Source organism: Ptiloglossa arizonensis, chromosome 3, assembly GCF_051014685.1.
Source record: "Ptiloglossa arizonensis isolate GNS036 chromosome 3, iyPtiAriz1_principal, whole genome shotgun sequence".
In the NCBI taxonomy this organism is placed as follows: domain Eukaryota; kingdom Metazoa; phylum Arthropoda; class Insecta; order Hymenoptera; family Colletidae; genus Ptiloglossa; species Ptiloglossa arizonensis.
The window spans coordinates 8,911,598-8,937,669 of NC_135050.1; the positions used below are offsets into that span (position 1 = coordinate 8,911,598).

General features: G+C 37.1%; 2 protein-coding genes across 6 annotated transcripts in view; both read left to right on the forward strand.

Annotated features, from left to right (window-relative positions):
- Nucleotides 1-26,072, forward strand: part of Cher (filamin A protein cher) — a 91,741-nt gene that overhangs the window by 18,779 nt on the left and 46,890 nt on the right. Inside the window, exons 4-15 of one of the 5 annotated variants that reach the window (XM_076307762.1) lie at nt 3,666-3,793; nt 5,914-5,928; nt 7,909-8,047; nt 8,438-8,722; nt 9,666-9,982; nt 10,232-10,658; nt 10,760-10,978; nt 14,292-14,676; nt 18,290-18,859; nt 23,411-23,755; nt 24,645-25,045; nt 25,557-25,855. In XM_076307762.1, the coding sequence (XP_076163877.1) occupies nt 3,666-3,793; nt 5,914-5,928; nt 7,909-8,047; nt 8,438-8,722; nt 9,666-9,982; nt 10,232-10,658; nt 10,760-10,978; nt 14,292-14,676; nt 18,290-18,859; nt 23,411-23,755; nt 24,645-25,045; nt 25,557-25,855 (3,530 nt within the window). Of the gene's footprint in view, nt 1-3,665; nt 3,794-5,913; nt 5,929-7,908; nt 8,048-8,437; nt 8,723-9,665; nt 9,983-10,231; nt 10,659-10,759; nt 10,979-14,291; nt 14,677-15,844; nt 15,965-18,289; nt 18,860-23,410; nt 23,756-24,644; nt 25,046-25,556; nt 25,856-26,072 lie in introns of those variants that run through there. The other 4 variants (XM_076307764.1, XM_076307763.1, XM_076307765.1 and 1 more) reach the window with 4 other exon arrangements.
- Nucleotides 234-2,894, forward strand: LOC143144520 (uncharacterized). Its single transcript, XM_076307020.1, has 2 exons — nt 234-1,008; nt 1,085-2,894. Exon 2 carries the CDS (start codon nt 2,290-2,292, stop codon nt 2,611-2,613), a length of 324 nt encoding a protein of 107 aa, XP_076163135.1. The 5' UTR covers nt 234-1,008; nt 1,085-2,289; the 3' UTR covers nt 2,614-2,894.

Below are 26,072 nucleotides of genomic sequence, written 5' to 3' on the forward strand. Positions count from 1 at the left end.
GAATTGGAAATAAGACCAAATTAAGTCGTATTCGGACTATTTTAATTCATATGGTATATGAATCATTTTCAAAGAACTTTTAATTACGTGTAATTATAAATATTTCCAACACGGTCGTGCTTTGTCTTTGCCTTGTAGATCTCAACAATCCATTGACAATACAATCGTGGACACGATTTATTTTTTGGAATAAATATAGTATAAAAATTATTCTACAAAATTATCACAATAATGGTATTTTATGAAAAAAATGACGAATACATAAATGTGTTATCACGTGTAAAATGTGTACCACGAACATTTTATTGCAATTCTAAAAAAAAAAGTATAAAAATTACCACTTTTTAACATATTGTTTAAACAAATTGATGCTTTACAATACTGTTTGGAAGGTTAAATTCGTTATTCAAAAGTGCGTAATTTTTATTTAAACAACTTTTTTCTAGGTCTCATCATTTTCGAGATATTGAGGAAAATGTTTTTCTCCTCGAACTTTGAGGGCTGATTTCATCTTCTAGATATGCATCATAGCAGATAAAAAAAAAAAATACGAGTCAGATATTTTTTTAAAAATTACGTTATGTATAGGTTTCATTAAAATTGGTGATTTACATTTAAGTGATGTCTCTTGTAAGTAAGGCAACAAAATTGGCTGCAACAAAAATTGAAGAAAACACTAAAAGAGCTCGACAACTCCTTTAAGGTATTCCAAGAGACAGGAAAGAAAGTTCTTGCGGATAGAATACGTCAGTTGTTGAAAACAGATGGATATAATAATAGAGTGACACGTAAGAAACTGTATATAAACGAGATGAATGGCAAGAAAAGATTAATTTTTGCAAAACAATATGTTGATAAAGAAGAAATCAACAATATGTTGATAAAGGTGAAATGATATAATTTTCGCCGATGAAAGTAAATTTAATATATTTAATAGTTATGAACGTAAATTATTATTATATAAACGAAATGAAGAGCTTAATCGTCATCACGTTTCTTCAACAACTGGTAAAAATCCTACACCTATTTATATTACATAAACAATATTTGATTAATGTTCTAATGAGTTTAATAAATATTGCAGGTTTATGTTATAACAAAAAAAAAAAAAAAAATGGAATAGTATCTCTTTGGAGTACAGAGTATCACAGAAAATACAAGAACAGAGAAACAAAATATAATAATTACAATGAACAGTTTCATTCTGGAACTTGCATTTGAAACTCGTTCGCTACAACAAGTCTACTTACAGCAACAGTTAAACTCAGAGTACCTTGCGTTACTCACAAGCGGAAAATTTCGATCGAATTATTTAAAACACTCCACATTCTTCGTACTGGACATATTTCAGTCGCATACAGAAAATATAATCATTTTCCTTTTTAAAATATGCTTCAACACCTTCGAAACCTGGATCCGTTAAATATACATTAGAACTATCCTGATAGATGTAAACGGTTGGTTTAATCGTTGGGAAAAGTTCAAAGATTCAAAAGTTCGATCCTCTGATCCTGGTGGATGAAGTCAGTGTTGAGGTGAAGTTCCGGATGAAATATCTGGGACTGATTCTCGACAACCATTGGCCTTTTGAGAGATATTTCGGTTGCTTTGGTCGAAGAGAATAGTTGGTGCTTTGGGGTGGCTCCTCAATAATCTGTGGGATTCGAGCGGTCAGGTCCACCGCTTCTACACAGTCATGGTCGGCCCTATATAGGGCCCCAGTTTGGGCAAGCGACCTAGCCGTCCCCCGACGTAACATGACACTGTTGCACCTGGTCCATAGGCGGCTGGTTTCATCGATTGCCCACGGTTTTAGGATCGTATGTTCTATGAGGCTAGTCCTGTCAGAGCTTCCTCCGCTGGATCTACCTGAGGGCAGTACCTGCACCGTATAACAAAAGAAGCAACAACGTGCCGATGACATTGTTCTGGGGCAGTACACCGTGTGAGTGTGCTCCACTTGGACGGGTGAACACCGTGCCTTGGTAGATGTAACTGAAAGGAATCTCTGGGCATGATGAGATTCACGCTTGGTAGCGAGAGAAACTGGATGCCCACGGCTTCCTTCTGCGAACATGTATTTATTTCTCTGCTGGAGGTTGGAGGCATCGATAACGAGTCTTATCTCTTATCTCTTATTTTGGAGAGAGAGCTGATTTCTCTCCCCAAGAATATAACGAACCACCTGTCCTCGTGCCAGAGAGGAGACCACGGGCGGTCATGCGATTGGAGCTCATGACCTCTCTTTTGAGCGACCTCTTGAAAAGAAGAGTGGCAGGGTAGCACGACATGATTCTACCGGACGTCTCGACGTTGGAATATGGGAAGGGGAGTGCTAAATGCCGCCATATTTCGACGAAGAAACGGGGTCCTCCCTACCCCCAAACATTGGACTGTTTGAGTAAAACGTGGAACTCTATACTGCAAAACACGCTAATCTTGCGGCAAAACGCACAATCGATCCTTCAACAGCCACCAGATTGTACTCCATCGTCGACATTAGATCTCGATCTTTTTCTTTTTCCAAAGACTCTCTGGCATTTTAGAGCAGAGTCGAGAGAAGTGTGGGATTCCCCAAACTTAGAAGTGTTGGGCACTGAGTATACCCGCTAAAAGTCCCCTCGTGGGGGCATTTTGCACTTCGTGTCTTCGTCGGAAGGGAAAGTTTACCATTTCCCTCTCCACATCCTGTTTTTGGGACGCCAGTGAGTTGGGGAAGGCTACACTGTCCAGTTGTCCTTCTTTCTGGATAACCACACGAATGGGTGGCCATGAGCCCCAATTTCGTAGCCGCCTACAGCCTCCATTGTTCATCACTGATGCAGCTTTCATTTTGTACTCTTGGGGGGAAGAACTAGCCTTCCCCCCAAGACTTATTGTTGACTGCTCCCATCTTCCCGGGCATTGAGAGAAAGTGTTGAAAGGTGTTAGATCAAGAGCTTGCTCTTGTAGATGATCTTCTGGTTTTTGATGTCTCCTCTTATTCTATTACTAGCTGACACTTTTGATGGTTGGGAATTTTTTGAACGATCTTCCATCCGTTTATTTATCTCTTCTTTTATTGGAGATTATTACACACTTTAATCCATTTAACAAGACAAATATATTGAGAAATTCATTTTCTTCGAGCTTTCTAATTTAATAATTCTCTATGTGGTATACCTGTCTCTCTCTGATAAACGTCAAGAAAGTTGACGCAAGAAATGTCCATAAACTTAGCGTTAAGCACAAATTTCTTTTTGTTTTTCCCTAAAAAATTCCGCGTAGACACGACACGTTTTATCAGTGGTTTACTGTACTATAATTGTATCTTATTCATCGAACGCTTCTTCTACTCTCCATAATAGCATTGTACACCCAAAGGATGTCCGTTTTATCTTCAGTGCATATCCGAACGTCCATTTTGATCATCCCTAGGGTGTTTTATTCATACTCCTACATTTATATACCAAACGTTTGTTCATTAATAAGTTTCGAACACTCTAGTGAACTGTTCGACAGAAAAAAATATCGTTGAAAAGTTTTATTTTAAAATCAAGTAGAAGTATAAGAGTTTTTGTCGTTTCTCACCTTAGCGTAACGTAAATATAAGTTGCAGAAATAGTTGAGAAGGAATGTATCGAGAACAATAATGTCATTTTAACGTTGTCGTTCTTTTTTTCTAGCTTATTAAACCGGAAGAAATGGTAAATCCAAATATAGATGAAATGTCGATGATGACGTATTTGGCTCAGTACCCTAACGCAAAATTGAAGCCAGGGGCGCCTCTTCGACCGCGTTCAAATCGAAATAAGTAAGTAAGAACATAAAATAATATTCGTAGAAGGGTATTATAAGATGTATCATAGGTTTAGAACACATTTTATCCTTTTGATATTTTCTAAGACGAATTCTTCTGGGTACAACTATATTTTCAAATTTTTTCTTTACTTTCGTTGGGATTCTCTTTGAATCTAACAAGGGGATTCTCAATTACATAGAAAATATTACACAAGATAGATCATACTTTGCCACTGATTCGTTAAGTATTTATTACGTCACTATCCTTTTAAGCGAAGCGGTGATTCAGCAATTACGGTCCAAGTCTCTCAACAGTACAGTTTCGGTTTAAGTGTCACCGTAGCTGATTTTTACACTTTGTTTAAATTTGTACAGACAATAATATCACGCAATGATTCGAAAGGTCGATGATTTGAAGCAAATACGTGTTCAGCTCTGAATGTACGAATCGCGCTTTAATTTTAGCGGAAAACGAGATGAAGCGTTTAGAATAACTTTTTCTACCACTCCTGAACTTCCATAAGTTAACATCTACGTACACGTAGAAAAAGGAGTTTTCCTTTCCAACTAAAATTTCCCTCACCCTCGTCTAATCCATGCGTTCTTAGCGCGTTTATTCGAAAGCTGCGAGGTGCTAAGGCGGGAAAATCGAAAGTTTGACAATATAGCAGAATTTCCTTCAGGCCCGCTACCTGTGACTCATTGGTTGCAGTCCTCTGGGCCTTGTACGGGGTGACTTCCAGAAATCCTTGATTTATGACGCCCGTAATTAGCTACTAAGGCAGCGATGGGGAAGCTACGTAACCATACATTGGAGAAAGTCCAAAAAAATACACTTCTCCAAAAATAGCTTTCGTTGACGCGCGAGTCACAAACCGTGCTGGCCGTTCGTACACTAGGTGCTTCGTAAAATTGTACGGCCAGCCACTACACGTTTCTTTAGCTTTTTTTTGGCCACAAATTTGAGTCCAGATAGAGCTGTTCTCAACGACACATATTCCTTTCTCGTTCGAGCTACTTTTTCATTATTCGTTCTTCTGATCATTTACATTTGAGCGTTCAAATTAAATTTTCTTTGGATAGAGCGTACGTAATTAATATTTCCGTTGTAACGATCACGTGTATCGAGATATTTACCACGATAACGTATAAAGAATGAAAATTTTTTTTATGCAGAAAACAAACGGCAATCTCAACCAAATTTGAAAAGAAAGTTCGTAATTGCAGAAACTTTTTTTAGGTATTCAGTGTGTTTAAAATTTATGTGCTTGTAATATTTCTTGAGAATGAATAAATACATAAATACATAAGTAAATTTATATACGTATCGTTTACAACGGAAGTATTAATTAAGTGAAATACTTGTTTGTTTTCCTCTATATATTTTTTATTCGTGGCTGTGATAATGTACGTCCTGTCACGATGAACGCGTAATAGATTTTTCGTGTACAATAAAAAAAAGTGATTAAAACCGTATGAAAATGTGATTCCGAGACAAATGGGAGAAAACAAACGTAGAATATTTTTAAAAATTTATATTCATATATAACGTAATTTCAAACCAAACATAATCGAATTTTATAATAGAACTAAAAGCGGAGTCAATGTTTTAAATCAATTACTCAGGGAACATTAATGTAGGACGACAATTAGACACTGGTCATTATTATTTTTTCGAGTTTTTCTCGACATTGCAGGAGAAAAAATTGAAAACTATTTCTGTAACGATTAGGAAATGAATTGCATTTTAAGAATATAAAGATGTGGATTGTTGCTTTCGAAAATCGTAAAATTCTTTCACCTGAACGTGTTGTACACGCTATCAAGGGTATCGATAGAAAAATAAAGAGGCAGTCGAGAACATCTTCGCAAAAGTGATGGTGTTACATATACGTAAGAAATGATACTGAATATGGTATTCAATGTAACGAATCTCTGTCAAATATTTGTAACGATCACACACGTAAATGTATATCATGTACAAATTGTACACGATATGGGAGGAGGGGAGGGGTACGCATGACCTTACCGTCTGATTTCGTTTTACATTTATTGCGTCATACCTTTCATTCTTTCATTTGGGCCTTCGAAGGAATGTCTTACTAATAATCTTATTTGATTTTTCGATTGCAGCATCCCACAATCGCGGTGAGTAATGCAACTACATATTCTCCAAAAGTGATTGTTATTCTTTTGCGGTCATTTTATGTAATAATGGTTGTTCGCTATTTAGCGTACATAATACCTATTTTAATGATTCTAATATTGCAATTGCTTTTGGTGCTGCATTTTAAAACATTATTACAATTACATTATCTTGCTTTCTCTATACGAGTTTCTTTTAATTGATGTGCACGTGGTAATGGTGTAATGTACAGCATACTTTGCATGATTCAATAACATAGTTTAAAACCATCTAGATCATTGTACACATTGATTTTATCACGAAAGTACTAATAGAAAGATTGTGTTATTTCAATAACATCGTGTAAATTTTGTAAAACACTTTTCACATTCGATGAGTGTAAGCGATCGTTTTTCAATGTCTGTATTCGTGCAATAATAGATTATTTTCCGGTTGGTATATTATATTATGCGTACACGGAATATCTTTGGGCCTACTGGTTTGCAGAACCGACATTCGAACACAGATTTTCGTCAGTCTTCGGATAGTTGAACGATTACTTTACTGTGACATTACATGTTCGTAGAAGTAGGCCACGGTCAGCCAGTTCCTTTCACCGACAAGCATGACTCTCCCCACGCCCGACAGCGAGAGATCTCTTTCAATTAACCCCACCAACACACGGCATCTTCTTTGGTACACACCTCCGTGGTGCACTTCTCCGCGTCCTGGACGCCGAGACAATGTCAGCGTGTCGTTGCTTCCTTTCCTATATGGTATAGGCACCGTCCGAAGCAACCGTGTCTATACCGTATTGGTAGGAGTGGCTGGGCAGCCCCGACAGTCCATTGGCCGGTAGTGGGCGGGGTTAGTCGTTGTTGCCACCCCCCCGCCCTCCCCAGCTTCCCGCCGCTGCGCTCGCGAAACTCGCAGCGACTGTGTACCAAGCCGTATGCGAGCCCGCGAGCAGATCCAACGGGGGAAGCCCCGAAACGGTCACTGCCTTATAGGACACAGTCCTTCAATCACGGGTTATTCTCAAAATAAGCTGCCTATGGACTCAGCAGCTAAATTGACCGCTCAAATTGGGTGCTCATTCAGGACCACCGAATGGACCATACCTGCCTAGAGACGGTATACCTGTCCGTTCGGACCCCGCAAATTGGGGAGGAGCCGGCCTAGAGCACTAACTGTCCTCTCCAACCGCGGGACTAAGCAGTCAAAATATCCCTCAAAATATCGGTGGCTATTGAATTGGTCGATCCTTCTGATCCCTCAAAATATCGGTGGCTATTGAGTTGGTCGATCTTTCTGATCCCTCAAAATATCAGTGGCTCGATCCACCTGATCCCTCAAAATATCAGTGGCTCGATCTTCCTGATCCCTCAAAACATCAGTGGCTATTGAGTCGCTCGATCCTCCTGATCCGTTCAACGATGCACTGAACAATCTTCTCGACCTGTCGGACAGCCCTCTCCCAATGGCCCCTGACAGCCCTCCTTCAGTGGTCCCTGACAGCCAACACCAACGCGTCGTCTGCTTAACACGTTACACTAACATCATAGGGGAGGCTTTAGACCTTCAAAACGATGTGGTATCCAACGTTCGATAGCAGAGATTCTAGCACGGACTTCTGTACTCCATCCCGTCCTGCCCTTGTACTTTATCCATCTGGCACGGAAATAGTCATTGATCACTACTCTTATATAGGCGGGGACTCAATGATCGTGTAATCTACGTCTAATTGCGTTTTAAGGTAGGGCCATTGACGTCAAAAAACGTCAAAAATTGGCAATGTCGTCCCACTTCTGGTGGGCACATTGGTAATGCCTCTGGAAAGGACAACAGAGTCCACTAGGAGCATATTTGCAAAATTCTAAAATGTTAGAAAATGGAAATAGATATTAATTTTTCCGAGTATTAAATTAGAATATTTTTTGAACGCGTAGACACGGTAAACGTGACACCCTATTTATTATTTTTTATAAAAATTTGTTTTACAGAGTACGTGTTTACGGTCCAGGTATCGAGCCTAGTGGTCCAGTCATAGGTGCACCAGCTACATTCACCGTAGAAACATTCTCTGCTGGTAAAGGAAACGTTGATGTCAATGTTAAAGATGCTGAAGGAAACAACATACCGGTAAGAATATTTGTTAAGATAGATAGAACCTTGCCGATATTATGCTACGTAATGTGGTATCTGTATTCGTTTCTAGATTAATTCTACTCTCTTGCTGAATAGATATTTATTTGCCCGTTGTACTATAACTATCAAATAAAAAGTTTCCTATTCGTGGTGAGGAGCGTAGACTTGTAAGCGTCGAATAAATTGACCCATTAAGGCAATTCTCTTTCGGTGAAAACCTCAAATTTTATTTTCTTCACTATGGAATTGCCACAAACTTTAATTGTCTTTAACCGTGTGAACATACGCGTCTGAAATATAGAAGTTTGGTATAGCCTCCTGACCGCCGATTAAATCACACTGCAATTGTTAATCATCCTATTTATCTTCCTTCTTTTGTTACAGGTCGACATTAGATTTAATAAGGATAAAAACCTCACCTATTCTGTGTCGTATACTCCAAGAAATCAAGGGCCTCACAAAGTAAGAGTACTTTTCGATGGAAATGAAATTCCAAACAGTCCTTTCACAGTGAACGTAGAGGCACAGGCCGGTGATCCTACTAAAGTAACAGCAAGTGGACCGGGGCTACAACCGGAAGGTGTAATAGTTAATAAGCCTACTTACTTCGACATATTTACAAAAGGTGCTGGACACGGTGTTCCTGAAGTTATCGTATTAGACCCTCAGGTAAAACATTCTAGATATGTAAAATACTTGTATCGTGTAAACAAAAGACAAGGAAACAGAATGTATTTAAAAAAGTGGAAGTTTCTTGTACTCGTAGTATTGTTTTTTTTTTTTTTTTTTTTTTGTAAAGGGAATTCTTTTATGCGTATTATTCAAGGTAATAGTTTTTTGCTTCTTAATAATATAGGCTGAAGAAAATTCCTTGTATACGTGAATACCCACATGCATACAAGGTATTCCTGAAATATTTGGCCAAACTTTGGGACCGTATTCTACTTGCTGTAAGGGTGAAAAAAGGTAGCATGAATATGGATTCGGAAACCCCTTTCTTCCAGTTATAAGTACATTTTGTTTACGACAAATTTTGGTAAGAATTTACTTTAGGACTTTATTAAAGAAATGATTAGAAATGATTTTTTTCTGCACCAATGCATGTCTTCCATTAACATCTTATGGGCACCGTACACGTTAAAAAATTTCTGACGACTATTTTGAAGTTTATCACATGAAGAGTTAGAGTTACAACAGGAGTATCATGGAAGAGAGTCTTTAGCTTTAGAAAGACTCTCTAAAAATCAACGAATAGACGTTCATTGATTTTTTATTTTCAAAAGAAAGAAAATTATAGCACTGCTTGTGATTTCAAATTTGAACAGCACTTTGTTCAAACCCTATCGTAAATAAAAAGTGTACATAATTGGGAAAGGATGCATTCATGTGACTCTGTCATCCTTACAGTGATTAAAATACACTTTTAATATTTGATCACCTTCTTTCTGAAACACCTTGAATATTATTATTATTGTGTATATTTATATAATTTATAATATTACGAATCATTTTGATTTCATTAGACAATAAATACGCCAATCGATTTTGGAAGTTCATTAAAGCCGATTGGTTATGTAAGTATTTGTGTATTCTATGAATTTCCTATTTTTAGGGTTTAAAGACAACTGTACCTGTAAAATTACGGCAAACATCACCAGACGTGTGGAGGTGTGAATACAGTTCCCCTTTATCGGGGTTACACTCTGTAAATGTATTTTTCCTTGGAAAATTGATACCCGGGAATCCCTATAACGTTAACATATCGCAATTATCGGATTCAAAAAGATACAGAGCTTACGGACGAGGACTACTACCGAATGGTGTCCGCGTTCGAGACGATGCAGATTTTGTCATTGTCTCGAAGGGTACCAGTGATGAAGTACCCTGTGTTAAAGTTATTGCACCTGGCGGTGTTAACTGTCGTGTACAGTAAGTAATTTAATTCTTTTATAGAGCTCTTACAAAGACGAAATTAAACTCACCGAAAATAAGTAATTAATTGGGAAATAAATAAGTAATTAATTGGGAAATAAATAAGTAATTAATTGGAAAATAAATAAGTAATTAATTGGAAAATAAGAACAATTAATAATAAATTAATTCTTTTTTTTTGTCACTGCTGAATGTTTCTCATTAATCTTTGCACAAACAAATAAATAAATAATGCAATACTTCTAGTATCTCCAAAGTTGACGCGAAAACATATAAATGTAACTATACACCGATCAAAGAAGGACGGCACGTGGTAATGATAACATGTGGTGGGAAAGAAATATACAAATCACCCTTCGAAGTGAATGTTGGCCCTTACAAAGAATCAGCCATCAGAGTTTTCGGTCCTGGCCTTTATAGTGGTATAGTTGACCACCTAGCCAAATTTACCGTGGACACGAATGATCAAACCGGTACTCTTGGATTTTCGATCGAAGGTCCATCGAAAACGAAAATCAATTGCTACGACAATGGCGACGGAACAGCAGATGTGTCTTACTTACCAACTGCTACAGGACAATACGCAGTCCATATACTATGCGATAACGAAGATATTCCAAAGTCACCATACGTCGCAAACATTTTGCCAAAAACTGACTTCGATCCAGATAAGGTTCAAAATTTGTCTTATTGCTAACTGTAGAACTTAGATAAACTCAGAGTAACAATACTATGGAAAACCATACTAGAAAAATAATAAAATATAACTTTCAGGTTGAAGTCTATGGGCCAGGTGTTCAAACGGAATCCGTTATACCCTACAATAAACCAACAAATTTTACAATAGACGTGAGAAAGGCTGGTCAAGCACCTTTGGAAGTCACTATTCAAGACGCGCTTGGAAAAGACGTCCCTGTTCGATTAGATGATAACCATGATGGAACTGTACAATGCCAATATACACCAACATCTGGTTCCCAACACATTGTCATGGTCAGATAATAAAACTTATTCTCTTTCTACTTTAATATGACATAGAAAAATGATATAGAAAGAACGCGGATAATTTTGAGGCCAATGCTTCGATACAAGAACAACTTTGTAGCAATTGATTACTAGGCGTATAGAGTTACGTTGATATAATTTTTTTATAACTGGTCTTCTGATATGAAAAATATACATATCCGTTAGTTCATCAGTTAGTTAGTTTTCGTGGAATCGGTGAATATTTAAAGATAGGCCAAATAGGGCAAAAAAAGATACTTCACTCTACCCTTTCATAGTTTTGCTTTCAATTTTGCCCATTTACACATTAATTATACATCAATTCAATAGACGTCATTAATTCCCGATGTTGATTGTTCTCTAAATCTATCGAGTGTATGGCAAAGGGAGGAATGAAATTATAGCCTGGTAATAATAAAAATAAATTCATAATTTCTGTACAGTTTAAAATATTTTAACGAAACATGGGGAAAAAAAATGGCAAATAATTGCCACTTTCGTGTTAAATATCTACCGATTAACATTATTTGACATAATTTATATTCATTTCTCTGATTATTAAGAACAAAAACGTTATATTAATCATTATGAAAAATATGACTTCTTTTTGCCAAGAAAATACATTCAATTGATACCAAAATTGCACGGCTTTTTTTATACAGCCGAGAATCGTATTGTGATATATTTAACGATATATTTAACCTTAAACTCATTTTTCGGTACAATTAAAAAATCATCGTCGAAGTCCAATCGTGGAAAGTATTTTATGCGTATATAAAATGTATATCGCTGCAAGGGACAATAACATTTTCAAAAGTTCAGGAAGTTTAGGACAGCATGCAATTAGAAAAAACAATTTTCCCACGTTGCAGTTACTGCGTAAATTATTTTTGTTGAAGAATAAAATACACGATCAAATTCTTAATTAATTCTCGTCATTACGAATTAAATAGTAATAAATAAAAATTAAAATCAGATCAGCTATACTGTTTGGAATAATTCATAATTTGTTATATTTACAACAGGCATCTTTTCCATAGTAGGAACATTTGATCAAATATTGAATCGGCCTGATACGAGCAGATAGCACGGTTCAGTTCGACCGATAACTCATGATTTGCATTGACCTGACTCTTCTTTCATATCATATACGTAGCCGTTGAATTTATCTTAAGAAACGCTATCATATTACGAATAAAAAAAGTACATAATCTCATTAAAAAATATTAACTTGCTTTGAAACATCTCTTACCAGCCCACTTACATAAAAACGCCGTTTAAGTCGAATAATTTTCGTACAAACAATTTCTGAATAACTCCAAGAGTTGTTATACCTAACAAGATATTCCGTTGCTTTCATTTAAACGTAACACCCCTTATATTAACCGAATGTACCATTAAAAGCTTAATAATCATCAAAAATTAAAACAAATATACACTAACAACCGTTACTCTTATTAATCCAATAATTCCAATAACTTTAGTTTAAGGTGTGAAAATGTCAGCAGCGCGTCATTGCTTCCTTTCCTATACAGTGCAGGTACTGTCCGAAACAACTATGCCCAGAGTAGGTGAAGTTACCAAAACCTCTGCTCAACCACTCCACAGGGAGTGGTTGGATAGTTCCAATAGTCCGCTGGCCAGTAGTGGATTAAGTCTGGACTGTGGACTATCGGTCCTGATGCTTAAGAGCTTCCCGTCAGAACCTCTTCTCATTCGTGGAACTTGCAACGGCTGTTGTAATAAGCTGCGTGCGTGGCCGCAACTAAATTCAACGGGGGAAGTCCCAGTAAGACTGTAGTCCTACATAGGGCCACCGAACGAACTGTACCCATTTAGAGGCGACAAATCGGTCGCTTGACTCCCACAGGTTGGGGAGCAATCGGTTCAGGGCACAGACTATCCTCTTCAACCTCTCCTCTCCCCCCTTCACGGGGCCAGACAGTCAGTTCAGTAGCTGTTGAGGATCAGTCTCAGATATTTCATCTGAGACTTTACCTCAACATTGCAGTCACCTAGAAATATCAGGAAGTGTGGTGGCACCTGCCGAGGTCAGTGTACAGCCAGCACTTCGATATTATGAAAGGTCACTTCCAAATCAAACCCCTTAGTTCGTTCTAAGGCTCTCTATGGCTAGCTCTAACGTGTCATCAGTGTAACACGATAGGCTGACGCTACCGGGGAGGCCTTCAGAACGGTGTCATACCCGAGATTCCATAGCAGCAATCCTAACACGGATCCATGTGGAACCCCTTTGCTCTATTCTGTACCGACCTAGGTACTTTGTTCACCTGCCGCAGAGGTAGTCCTGGATTACTGCTCTTGTATAAGCGGGGACTCCATGATCTTCGAGTCCCCGATGAAAACACTGCCAATGTCACCCTATTCTGGAAGACGACAGAGGTCAAGAAGAACTAGATGCGATGAATCGTGTCGATGGTCGAACGTTTTTTTTGAAACCTCTTGGTGCTTTTTCCCCGAGCTTCCGGATGATAGTGGCCAGCTTCTTTCCAGTGGCCCCAATTCGGCAAATGAGGTGTTCGAGTCTGTTGGGGGATACATCTTGTATGTCCCCTTCTTCTCCCCCACCAAAGAATCGTGTTCGAGGGTCTGGAGAAGCTCTAGTTTTCAACCACTGTTGTTATAAACTCCATGCTTTTCAAGTATAGGACGACGCACTGACCTACCACCATCCAGAAACCTTTGTTCTCTCCCGTCCTCCTCCCCTCTAATGACTGTCGAACCTCGAATAGTATCACTTTGAGAAGTACAATTGCCAGTCGTAAGAACTGTTCGCTCTAAATTAAATAATTTCTTGGAGATTTTTGAGTGTGATGTATTTGAATGCCTCATCCTGCATGTTCTTTTTCATATCAGCTCAAATGGAAAGTAGATATACAACCTTAGTGACTCCAGGAATACTTTTGTAAATAATATCTCTACTCGTGTTCTTTCTTATCAGAACGCGCATTGTTTTCTTCTAACTGTTAGTTTAATTAAATTAGTTATTTGTGAGCTATAGTATTCTATTAATGAAAATATATTCTTCTAATTAAAAATATTAATATTATATGTTTAAAAAAGTATATTAACAATGATAAAATTGTTTTGGATGTAGACTAAATTTCATTTTTTTTTTTTAAAGAATTTGTAAACATTATATAGGTTTGAAAACATAAACTATTATTCAATTTTGTTAAATATAATTTGGAAACCCAAATATACTAAATATAGCATTTTTATTGAAAAATGATCTTTTATCTTCAAATCATATTAATCGTATTTGTGTTTTTATTTTTAGATCACGTATGGTGGAGTAGCTACAAAGAACTCTCCTTATAGAGTGAAAGTAGAAGAGCCTTTAACTCCTGTGATATCTGCTTTTGGACCTGGTCTTGAAAAAGGGGTAAAGTCGAACACACCGACGCACTTTAACGTCGATTGTCGCAAAGCTGGTCCAGGCGAGCTTCGTGTCAACATGATAAACCCTGAAGGGAGAGATGTTATCTTATCAGTAACGAACAACTATGATGGAACATACATCGTTGACTATGTAGCTCTTCAACCAGGAAACTACTTGGTAAATTTGAGCTATGGAGATTTGACTATACCCCAGTGTCCTATAAAAGTCAACGTTCAACCACGTGTAGATGTCTCCAAGATCAAAGTTGATGGTCTTGCACGAAGTAAGTATAAACTTGTCTTTTGTTACATTAATTTAAATGATTTATCAAACATTACAATAGACTATCCATTTTTCTGGTAAAACGATGACAAAATATAATTATAATTTTTTCATAAATTATTTTCATAAGAAAAAAATGGCTTAATAATTTGAAAAAACAAATTTTGGATCTAGACTTGAGAAGTAATTATTCTAAATAACGCCGATTTTAACGATCGAATACACACAAAATGAATTTATTCCTTAAAATGTAGTATTAATTTTAATCAGTGTTAATTGATACTAATCAGTACGTAATTATTGATACTAATCAGGGCTCTAACAGAGCCAAAATATCATTTTAAATTTAAAGAATAAACTAATCTTGTGAATTTGTTTGATCGCAAAATCGGACCAACTAGGAAGAATAAAAGCCTTTCAAAATTAGTTATGTTTACTAATAATTTGAATATTCAACACGATCAATAGCGAAGAATTAATCTATTTTTTAGATTTATTATACTTCTCATTATTATTTGTAAGTTGTGACTCCATTTTATCATATGGTATACAAATATTTGAAATCTTACTCTGGTTGAATTCGATAAAATGTTTTTAAATATTTAACTACATTACTTTGTAAAATTGAGCACTTACAGAAGATTATTTAATTGGATATTCATTTAATCCAGTTCTACCTACTATTGCTATTCAGTAGTTTTATCAGTATTTATGATCTGAAATAGCGTTTTAGTGTTATCAAGGATTAATAAATTGGTTTTCTTACAAAAGTTTATAGAAAAACCATACTTTCTTTCTCAGAAAAATGATATTTCTTGAAATTCATTTAAAATTAAATGCACTGCACTTCAAATAATGAATATTTAATTGTATTGTTCAATGTCAAACGAAACACTTCATTTTGATCAGTGACACACAGATTTTTGTACATATTAATTTGTTGATCATCTCCACCAGTTTTCTGATTACTTGTTGCAAGCGATCCTTTAAACACATGCCACTATAGTAAGATTCAAATATATTGGCCAGTCAGTAACATGTTTAGACGTCTAGGAGTATAGCTCAACTTTTACCAATCTTCTCACTGCCAGTGTACTTTGTTACTTTTAGCTATCGGCTATCTCCATTGTTCTGTTTCACTCACTCTTAGTGTATCAAACCTGATGAAAGTCAGGTTAGTTATTCCTGCATCTTCGAGAAGCACAGAAACGTCAAAACAGATGGTATACCCTTCGATAACCCTGACCAGCCAGTATTTTAAAATCCGACTAGTGGCCAACGGCTAGCAGGTAAGAATAAGTCGTGTTGAATTCACCTTCATAAGAAAAGTTTTGTCAAGCCATTGGTAATATTTTATGGAGGCATAATGAAACGTATAAGTTCTAAGCCGTTTTTATTAATGGTTGAGATTCGACCACTCGCACATATTTTATGGTTCTTGTCTATCAGACATCGACCGTACTCGTCGACGTAATGATCGCGTTGGGTGAACCTAAAAGCTGCCCAAGATAACTCTGTGGCCATATATATATCTAAAACAAGAAACGGTTACCTACCTAGACGGGCAAAAGTACTAGTGCTGCTACGCATGGCCAATACTAAAAGTAGATAAACCTTGTGAGCATATGACGTCACTGCAAAACACGACGGGTCGCAGTCTGAAATTTTGCTACTAGCCAAGAGAGTCTGTAATTTACACAAAAACATGTACCTACTCTCGTAGCCATAGAATACCCTAGCACGGTACGCTCATAGAGGTGTGGTTTGACTTTGATGGCGTACGCTTCCATCTCGCAATCGCCCCAATTTTACCCACTAGGACACGGTTGCTCGCAAATCCAAGCGGTGTACACCTCCAGGGTGTTCTGCACCTTATCCTGGTTGCCGGGACAATTCCAGTAGTACGTCATTGCTTCCTTCTCTACACGGTGCAGGTACTGCGTCCGAAGCAACCATGTCCGAACCGCACCATTCGGTAGTTGAAGCTACTAAAACCTCTGCCGAGTCACTTTGACAGGAGTGATCGAACAGATCCGATACTCCGTTGGTCAGTAGTGGTCTGGTCCAGCTGCTGCTGTCACCGCAGCAACACGAACTGTCGGGATTAGCGCTCGAGAGCTTCAACTCACGTCGCGTGATGAACCTCCCACTGGGAAGACGAAATAGTCGAAATGCCCCTTAAAACGCCAGTTGGCTGTCGATGGCTGTCAAGGATTAGTCCTATATATTTCATCTGGGATATCATTTCGATAATGGCATCAATCTAGTTGGATTTGGGGGGTAGGGGTGGTGGCTCCCGCCGAGATGCATGTATCGCTAGCAGAACGGTGTCGTACCCAAGGTTCCATAGCAGGGGTTCATTCGAACTGGCACTTGGCCAGGATCGGGCCTATCACACGACAGGTGCCCGACAATGCGGGGTCCAGAACTCTTTCGTGTTTTGTCGTATACCTTACAAATATTTGCACAGCCTATGCCAGTGCGTTTCACATTTATTATGTTTTTATTATTTGAAATATTATTATAGTGTACAGTTGGACGTTTTGCCAATATTGTAATGCCATAATTATCTTTTGCAGCGAAAATGAAATTTCATTATTTGAAGTGTTAGTTTAATAATGACATTGGATTATTGAGACATACACCAAAAGTCTAGGGATACGTAGAAAGTAGACAAAAAAAGAAAGTACACAATGATCGCATTAAAAATATAATATTTAATTCGTTTAATGTAAATAATTTACTGATCACTCGATCACTTAATGGGGTATTTGTTTGTCTTTTTTTTTTCGGGTCGAAAACATTGATTTTTGTTTCGTTTTATATAAGTATGTAGATAGTGTCCAGAATATGCATGTTAAATATTATATCGGAATTACTGCGTCTTTGGAACACAATCCTCTACCCATTTCTTAAGTTAATTCCTTTTTATACTTGCAGTTTAGCGTGAAGGTATTACTGTATGCTTTTATGTATGCATTTGGGTGTATGTGATCCTAAATCGATGATCCTTATACGGTTCTCTACTATTGTAGAAACTATACGTAAAACTCTAAGTATCGGAAAAAGTAATTCATCGATTGACTTGAAATTTTGTACATGTGTTTTATAAACATCTCTTTATCGATGAATAGATAATCGATAAAGAATATCTTGAAAAGTAGGCACTTCTCTTATATATGCATTTCGAATTATGTATTTCTGATCAACAGAATGAATATTACCATGGCAGTAACGGAACAATGCACGTCTTATGTTCCAGCTTACAACTTTTTCAATATCAATGATTTTATTATATAAAAATTTGTACATCTTCCTCAAAGATGTATACACGTGTAAACAAAATTACCGATTAAGATATGTTAGTTTCTTCATCGATCAAAAATTATTACCCATTTTTGGTACGAAAAGAAACAAATACCCCTTTAATAGACGTTTCATATTTTTGAGTGCTTAATAGCTTATTCTTTCCGCAAAAGGACATTCCTCATTGATTAGCATAAAAAGAAAATCAGGCACCTAACGACCACGTTATGCTTATTTCCTTTCATGCGTGATATACAACAAACTGAGAAGAAAAAAGTAAAAAATCAGAAACTAAATCCGTCTCGCAGCGGCTCCGGTGAACAGCTTGCAGCAGTTCCGTGTAATAACACAAGAAGCAGGGAAGGCAGCTGACTTGCAGGTGGCAATAACAGCTCCTTCTGGGACTCGTGTGAAGGCCCACGTGGTGCCGACCCACGATGGATATCTGGTGAACTTTACGCCAACAGAGCTTGGCGAATATCTATTGGGAATTAGTTTCGACGGAGAATCAATATCGAATCAACCGTACCGTTTGACCTGTGTCCACGGATCTGATCCTGAAAAGGTTCGGGCATCTGGACCGGGGCTCTCACATGGAATAATAAACAAGCCAGCCGAATTTATGATCGATACACGTGGAGCTGGACAGGGTGGTCTCGGTGTCACCGTCGAAGGTCCCTGCGAAGCTGCCATTAATTGCAGGGACAATGGCGACGGGACATGTTCAGTAGCATATCTGCCAACAGAGGTTGGCGATTACAGCATCAATATCACATTTAACGAGAAACATATACCCGGATCACCTTTCCAGGCTATTATTGCCAAGGACACGGACGTGTCGAAGATCAAAGTCTCCGGGGATGGCATTCAACCGCACGGTACCGTTGATCGTGTTACTGTGAGATTTTGCTTTGTGAGAGTTTGCTGTATTTCCTGTACCATGCCGATATCTTGATATCAGTGAATCGGATGAAGTATATTTCGGAAACGGTCCAAGGGATTACGTTATTTAATTTTGAAATAGAGATTAATCTATCGAATTTAGTTAGTTGGATTATCGCGCTATTGTAAATTTCACGATCTATCGACCAATAATTGCACGTTACTGTAGTAGCGGTGGTAACGACAGGAGAATTTTATGTACATCTTATATTCATATTTCAAAATTCGTTTGAACTAAAAAGAAAATGTATTTTACTTATAAATAACGGGAGTATGTTAACGCTTTTATTTCTATTCAAATATGTTTCTATACGAGTAAAAATATATTTATTATCGTTGCACTGATTTGATGTTTAAGTATCGACATTAATTGGATATTTAAAATAAAACATTTCTCAGCAAATTTAATTCTTCGCGCAGATATTCTTTGGATTTGTCAAAAGTTTCAGTAGCGACAGCTAGGAAAATGTTAATTATTTAGGTTATTCGATTGATTAGGCCGCGGATACCAAGGTACAGAAACATTCTGCAAAGAAATCGTATCTGGTTTAAATAATTCTAATTACGAAATATTTTTAACAATCGTATATAATTCGCTTTGTTCGAGTAAAAATATTGTTTCATTTACCGAATGAAATATATTTCGTCCGATTCATTTTTAATGCAACATAGATATTTATTTATTCCCACAGGTATCTCGATCGTTATTTTAATATAGTGTCTAATTTACGAACAGAGAATATAATTATCCTTTTCTTATACCAACGTGCAAAATTAAATGTTTGAGTATAATCGAGATACTAAGGCAAACCACACGAAACATGCATGAGTACGATGTTCCTTATTTTTTCATTTTGCTTCCTTAAAAACAATGTCCGATAAAATGCTTTAAACGAACAGTGCATAGAGCGATAACAATTATCGGATATTCTTCATAGCGCTGTTACAACATCGACTCCGTTGAAAACGTGTACGAAACAAATAGATTCTTCGAGTCTTATTTCGAGTGTGGTTGAGCATAACTACCTTATAAATTACCCGTTTGGGTAAACGTTGATATCGATCGTGAATATTAAATCGATTGTGATCTCGCTACGATATTTATCTAAGAACAGTCTTGAAGTATAAAGATTAGTTGGAAGCACAATATATTAGTTCTGATTAAAATCGTTGGAGGTGTCTACATTGATAAATCGCGAAATCGATATTTAATGGTTTATCAATCGCCAAATATAATTCGGTAAGGTTTTTAAAGAAGTGCTCCCTATATTTGGGAGTAGAGGGCTGAGATACTTGCATTGGAGGGGCCCCTCGAGATAATGGGACTATTTTGTTTTTTCTCCGATACTGTCTATGGTTTAGATCACACCCATGGTACAAAATGAGTCCATTTCGATAAGTTCTCCTCCAGCCTGTGTTGCTTTCCCTTGGTCACTGCACCACCTGGATCTACACGACCTCCTCCCCCAATTAATTGAACCCTTTCCACTCGAGAGTCGATCCTCGATCGCCACTTCATTCGGTGTACACTCTCCAATTGGGAATACCATCGTGGCTTGGAATTGAAATTAAAATTCAATTACTCCTCTCTTGTAAGATGTAAACATATATACGAAACGTTGAAACGAAAATGTTCGATTTTAAATTAATCGATTCGAAGGATTTCATCGAGGTGCTAGTTTCTGGTAGCAGAAAAGCTTCGAGTGCGAAGGGTTAACCTTTGCATTGTTTCCACGAGTTGAATTATTTAGACGAGCAGCCTGCTCGCTTCCTTTCTGAAAACATTGGAGAGATAGGTATCAAAAAGGTCGTCGACCTCGTAGAAAGACCTAACCCTTCTCGAACCGGGCATTCAGTCAAGGTAGTCCTTCGCGAGACAGTCAGAGAGATCACGGACATAGAAGAAGCGTTTTTCTCCCCTTGATATTTGCCTAAGCTTCGAGGATGTGTGGGATTCCCCGCGTTGAACATCTACTGCGACTGCGCCGGTGATTGTGTTCGGATGAGGAAGGATGGTTATCCACTCTCCCTCACCCCAGCAGGGGAAAGCTGAATAAATTCATACAACACACGGTCCCTGGGAACCATGGGTACGTTCGTTACTGCGCATCGCATTCTGCGTTAATTATGCGCGCAGATTACGTTGCTTTGGCGGAGCGGGCTGCTCCTCGGGGTCGAATCAGGGACTCGAAACATCGAAAATTTCTGATACGTCGTGGTGTTAGTTGGTGACTGTCTATCCCTATCTACAGGCGGATTTAAAATAAGCTCTTAACGGAAATCAGGGGGTGGTTGGTGTGTTTTCGGACTAGCTGGACTTAGGCAACAAGAAGGAGGTTTCGCGAGACTAGTGTATAAGAATAAAGGTTACAGCGGTGTAAAAAGGTGATCGATTACTGGAGAATGTGCTGAAGTTGTTTCGCCCGTGTAAACACGAAGGAAATGAGAAGCTATTAACACTTATCAAGTAGCGTGGCATGACTCTGAGAGTAGCCCTATAGAGCAGATGCGAAATTTGAAGCCGAAAAGGCTCAAAAGGTCCGAGAAGCAGAGATTCATTTGTCTGTTGAGTAGTAGGAATCTTTTTGCTGTTAGGTAGATGATTTGGGTATGAATAGTCGGGACTTGGTGGAGAAACTGCCCCTTGCCCCCCCCCCCCCCTCCCCCATGTCGTATTTACTAACTACTGACTGTATACGGACACAGATAAAGCGAATAAAATAAAGATTTATTGAATTGAAAAAGACGAAACGAAACTATCGACCTTTGGTTTGAGAAAATATAAGAGTCTTTTAGATGTAGAACGAAATATGTCTCTTGTTATCGTTTGTTTTCATATGCACACGTATCCACACTGATGCTACGCTTCAGGTTTCTTTTGTTTCTTTTTTTACTGCCCACTAACTCACAGCAGAACACCACGAAACTGAAATTCACTGTTTGTTGATGGATTAGAAGTGTTGTGCACAACAAATCTTGCATTTAAATCAGATTTCCTTTGTTCCGCATTAGGCTGAACACAATGCCCTTTCCAACCTGTTTTGTTTATAGTTGAGCAACATAGTTTGATCCTTAGTATGTTTTTGAACGTTCGCGGAGCGAGATTGTTCGTAATTTATTTTGTGGAATCGATCAAAGCTAACGAATCATTCGAAACCAAAAATAACTGTGTGGGCAAGAAGGATGTTACAAGAACGTGACACGATATTAAAACTGTTGTATGAGTAAATAGAAAAGGGATGAATTTTGCAATTTGTATATGTGTAATTGTATATATGGAGAAATATGAAAAGAATATAATAGGTTTTATTGAACTATTATTTTGATGTATCAATTTTTTTTTTATTATTACTCAGAAAAGATCTGCAACAGTTTCTACTTTTTAAATTTACTCCGTATACATATAATAAGTATTTGTTCTAATTAAAAATTATAGCTACGTAACTTAGGAGGGTTCGACAGTTTCTTGCAAATTCCCTACGTTTTTTTTTTTATAAATAATTGTGTTCGTTCCAATTTTATTGTTACCAAAATAAGTCGCAGTTTTAATAGTTTTCCTTTTCATTTCAATTGCAATGAAAATTAATAATTGTCATTATTTTATTTTACTCTACTATTGTGCATTTTTTAAAATGCTCTGTTGAGTTAATTGCATTTACGTTACTTGAACAAAAAAACTTGTAATATTTATGTTTCTAATTACAACTTGTTTGCTATGTGATGCTTGCTACTAATTGAGTCATCGTATTACAGTTGTTATTTTCTTACAGAGTTAAAAGTTTGCACAGACTGATTTGTTTTGATAAGCTATCGAATGACCTATCGCAAGTCGAATTTGGTTCAGGGGCACATTTTACCCCTTATTCGATTACCTGTTACTAATTGCGCTTTATTTATTCCATTAGCTGTGCTTGCATGTATTTGATAGTGAAATATACATTGTTACTTTTATACCTGGATGTATGATTATTGTACTGATTGTTTCGATATTATGTATTTACCAATATTTTCTTTTCTACTGTATCAACAAAACGTTGTATTCGTATGTTTATTATAAGGCATCACATGCTGTATGTTAAATTTTTTTACTTCAATATTCGAATTATTGTTTCCCAAACAGATTTATCATTTGTTTATAACAATGCTGACATCTATCGCATAATCATTTGAGTTACGTCTCCTGATGTAAGATATACGAAATTGCACACGGGATTAAACGCGTTAAATATGAAATTAGTCGACATAGCGTTTTGTTTTTACAGCATAAAACAAATAAATAAAATTTCCCTCGCATTACCGATTTTGTTCGAATTGTCACGTTGTGCTAAGCGAGTTACGATGTAGAATTTAATTTCATAGAAGAAAAATGGTACGAAAACGAACTTGAAAATTTATCGAGCAATTTTTGAATAAAACTTTAGACGTTTGTTAAATTACGTATCGTGAACCTGAATACGTATTAAATTTTAAATTGTTACATTTTTTAGGTTTAAGCGTGAAACAACCAACAGAATTTACGATAGACGCCCGAGAAGTTATGAAATTAGAAAACGACGATAACAAAGTTTCCTGCATAATTAAGAATCCCAGTGGCAGCAAAACCGAAAAAAATATTATTACTCAAGGAGACGGGATCTACAACGTTAATTATATACCGTTTGAGGAAGGACCTTACACCATAGAAGTACTGTATGATAAAATCCCTATTCCCGGTTCACCGTTCACAGTTAATGTCCAACGTATGACTGATCCCAGAAAATGCAACGCGTATGGATCAGGTTTACAAAAGGGATACATCAATAAATCCAACACATTCACCATAGAAACGAAAGGTAAAGTATTTACTGACCCAATCGATTGTGGCAAATGTGGTTTGATTCAATGTTGGATGACAAGTATTTATTATTATAATTAGACTGTGGATGTTTGTGAAAATGTAGATTTCTATGGGGAATAGATAAAACTATGGAACCTGGAAAGAAATTAGTTTTATCATTTTTGTTGCTTATTTCGAATATTGCATCTTTTTTCTATATTTTACATATTGCATCTTTCTTTTATATTTTACATATTGCATCTTTCTTCTATATTTTACATATTGCATCTTTTTTCTACATTTTACATATTGCATATCACAGCCAATTCCATTCCAACGTTTCTGGTAGTAGAGAGAGAAAGAATAATCAGTAAACATATACATATATATTTTGCATATACTTTGTGTATTATAGCAAATTGATTATGTATTAAAGTCTGCAGTTTCATTACAATAATCCTCGGTTTTACAGTCAGATTTTAATCTCAGATTCATGGCGTTGAAATGATTGTATTGCGCACGTTGATGCCACTGTCTTCTTTGAACAACCCAATTGAGATCGACCATTTACGAAAATAAATTTTCAATCGGACCTCGAATTCAATGGTCGTTGACAAACATGATTTTTCGCCTTGAAACCAAGAAATACCGTATCGAGAGTTAGTCGTTGAAAAGTGTCGAGCATTTTTGTTATTCTAAAATCCAACTGTCCCATCTATTTAAACATAAGATACTTTTAACAATTTTCTCACGCGTGAATGGACAAATAAAATAAAGAAATATCAGTGTAGCACATACAATGCAATCTGTTGCGTAATCATCGAGAAAATGAATAGAAACTCTATACGTTCAAATTTCTTATTTTTCTTAAGAGAAATAAAAAGTATCAATTTCTAAATGTTCAGATGCTGGTAATGGCGGATTAGCTTTATCCATGCAAGGTGCCGGCCAAGCGAAGATGACTTGCAAGGACAATTATGACGGATCCTGCACCGTTGAATACATTCCATTTGAACCAGGTGACTATGAAGTGTCCGTAAAATTTGCGGACCAACACATTCCCGGGTCTCCTTTCCAAATCCCAGTCGTCAATGAATCAGACGCAAGTAAGGTCAATGCGCATGAAGACGAACACGAAAATAAAGCAGGAAGTCCACCAAAGCCAAAGGTTCCACCTACCGTGGAACCAAATAAAGTTGTTTTGTCAGGACTTGGAGTGTCACCAGTTTGCACCGCTTCCTTTCCAGTTGACTTTGTAGTAGACACATCAAAAGCCGGCTACGGTGACTTGGAAGTTCAAGTTCTGGTAAGCGAGCAACGATAATATCACGCGTATCCAAATATTAGAGATTGTTCGGAAAGTAATTTCGTTCTCCAAAATGGAGAATATATAATTTAATGAAATGTTTGTACATTCTGAAAAAATCGTGTTTCATTTTCACTAAATAAAAAAAAAACGAAATGACTTTCCGAACAACCCAATAGTTTATTTTATCGTTATATTTTACAAAATTTGCATTGAAAAATTCAATCACCGTAATAAAGACGCAAGCTCGCGATCTTATAACAATCCGAAAGCTTAACATCATTGCATAATGTCAAAATGTAACACATAAAATAACCTAGCCCTGATTGGCCGTTGAATCTTGAAGTACTCTGTGCACAGTGTCTCGGTAAAATTGAATAATTAAATTATTTCGCTCAGTCATTTTTTCTTACCTTCTGTGGTAGCGCAAATGATTTAGACGTTCAATTTAGGCGAGACGTGGCGTATCCTTTGACAGTTCGCGATTGTGGTTAACGATTCTTATTTTCAGGGTCCGGACCAAATTCCCCGAAGGGTTGAAATTCAGGATCTCGGCAATGGAAAATATAAGGCAACATATTTGCCCGACGACTGTGGCCGTTACAAAGTAAACGTGAAATACGGAGGTAAAGAGGTGCCGAACTGTCCGGTGAACGTCCAAAGTGTATCCACCGGGAAAGCTGAGAAGTGTAAAATCAAAGAAGGTATTCAATACACTTTAGCTCAGGGTGAAAAGTATTGCATCACCGTGGACACTGAAAATGCGGGCCGTGGTGCAGTGACCTGTCGTATACGTTCTACTTCCGGAAGGTAAGTAAATTTGTCATTCACGATTACCGAATACAGTAACACTCGCTTTTAAGTGACAATTTTTCTACCCGGTACAAGTGACAGACCCTCCCACTGTGTATGTTTACGTGATGTGAACATTAATATACATCGACTCACATGGCCGGTCTTATCTCGCGGTAGGTTACTCGTCATCCAGTAATGAAAATTCTAATTTTTATTTTTATACTTTTTATTA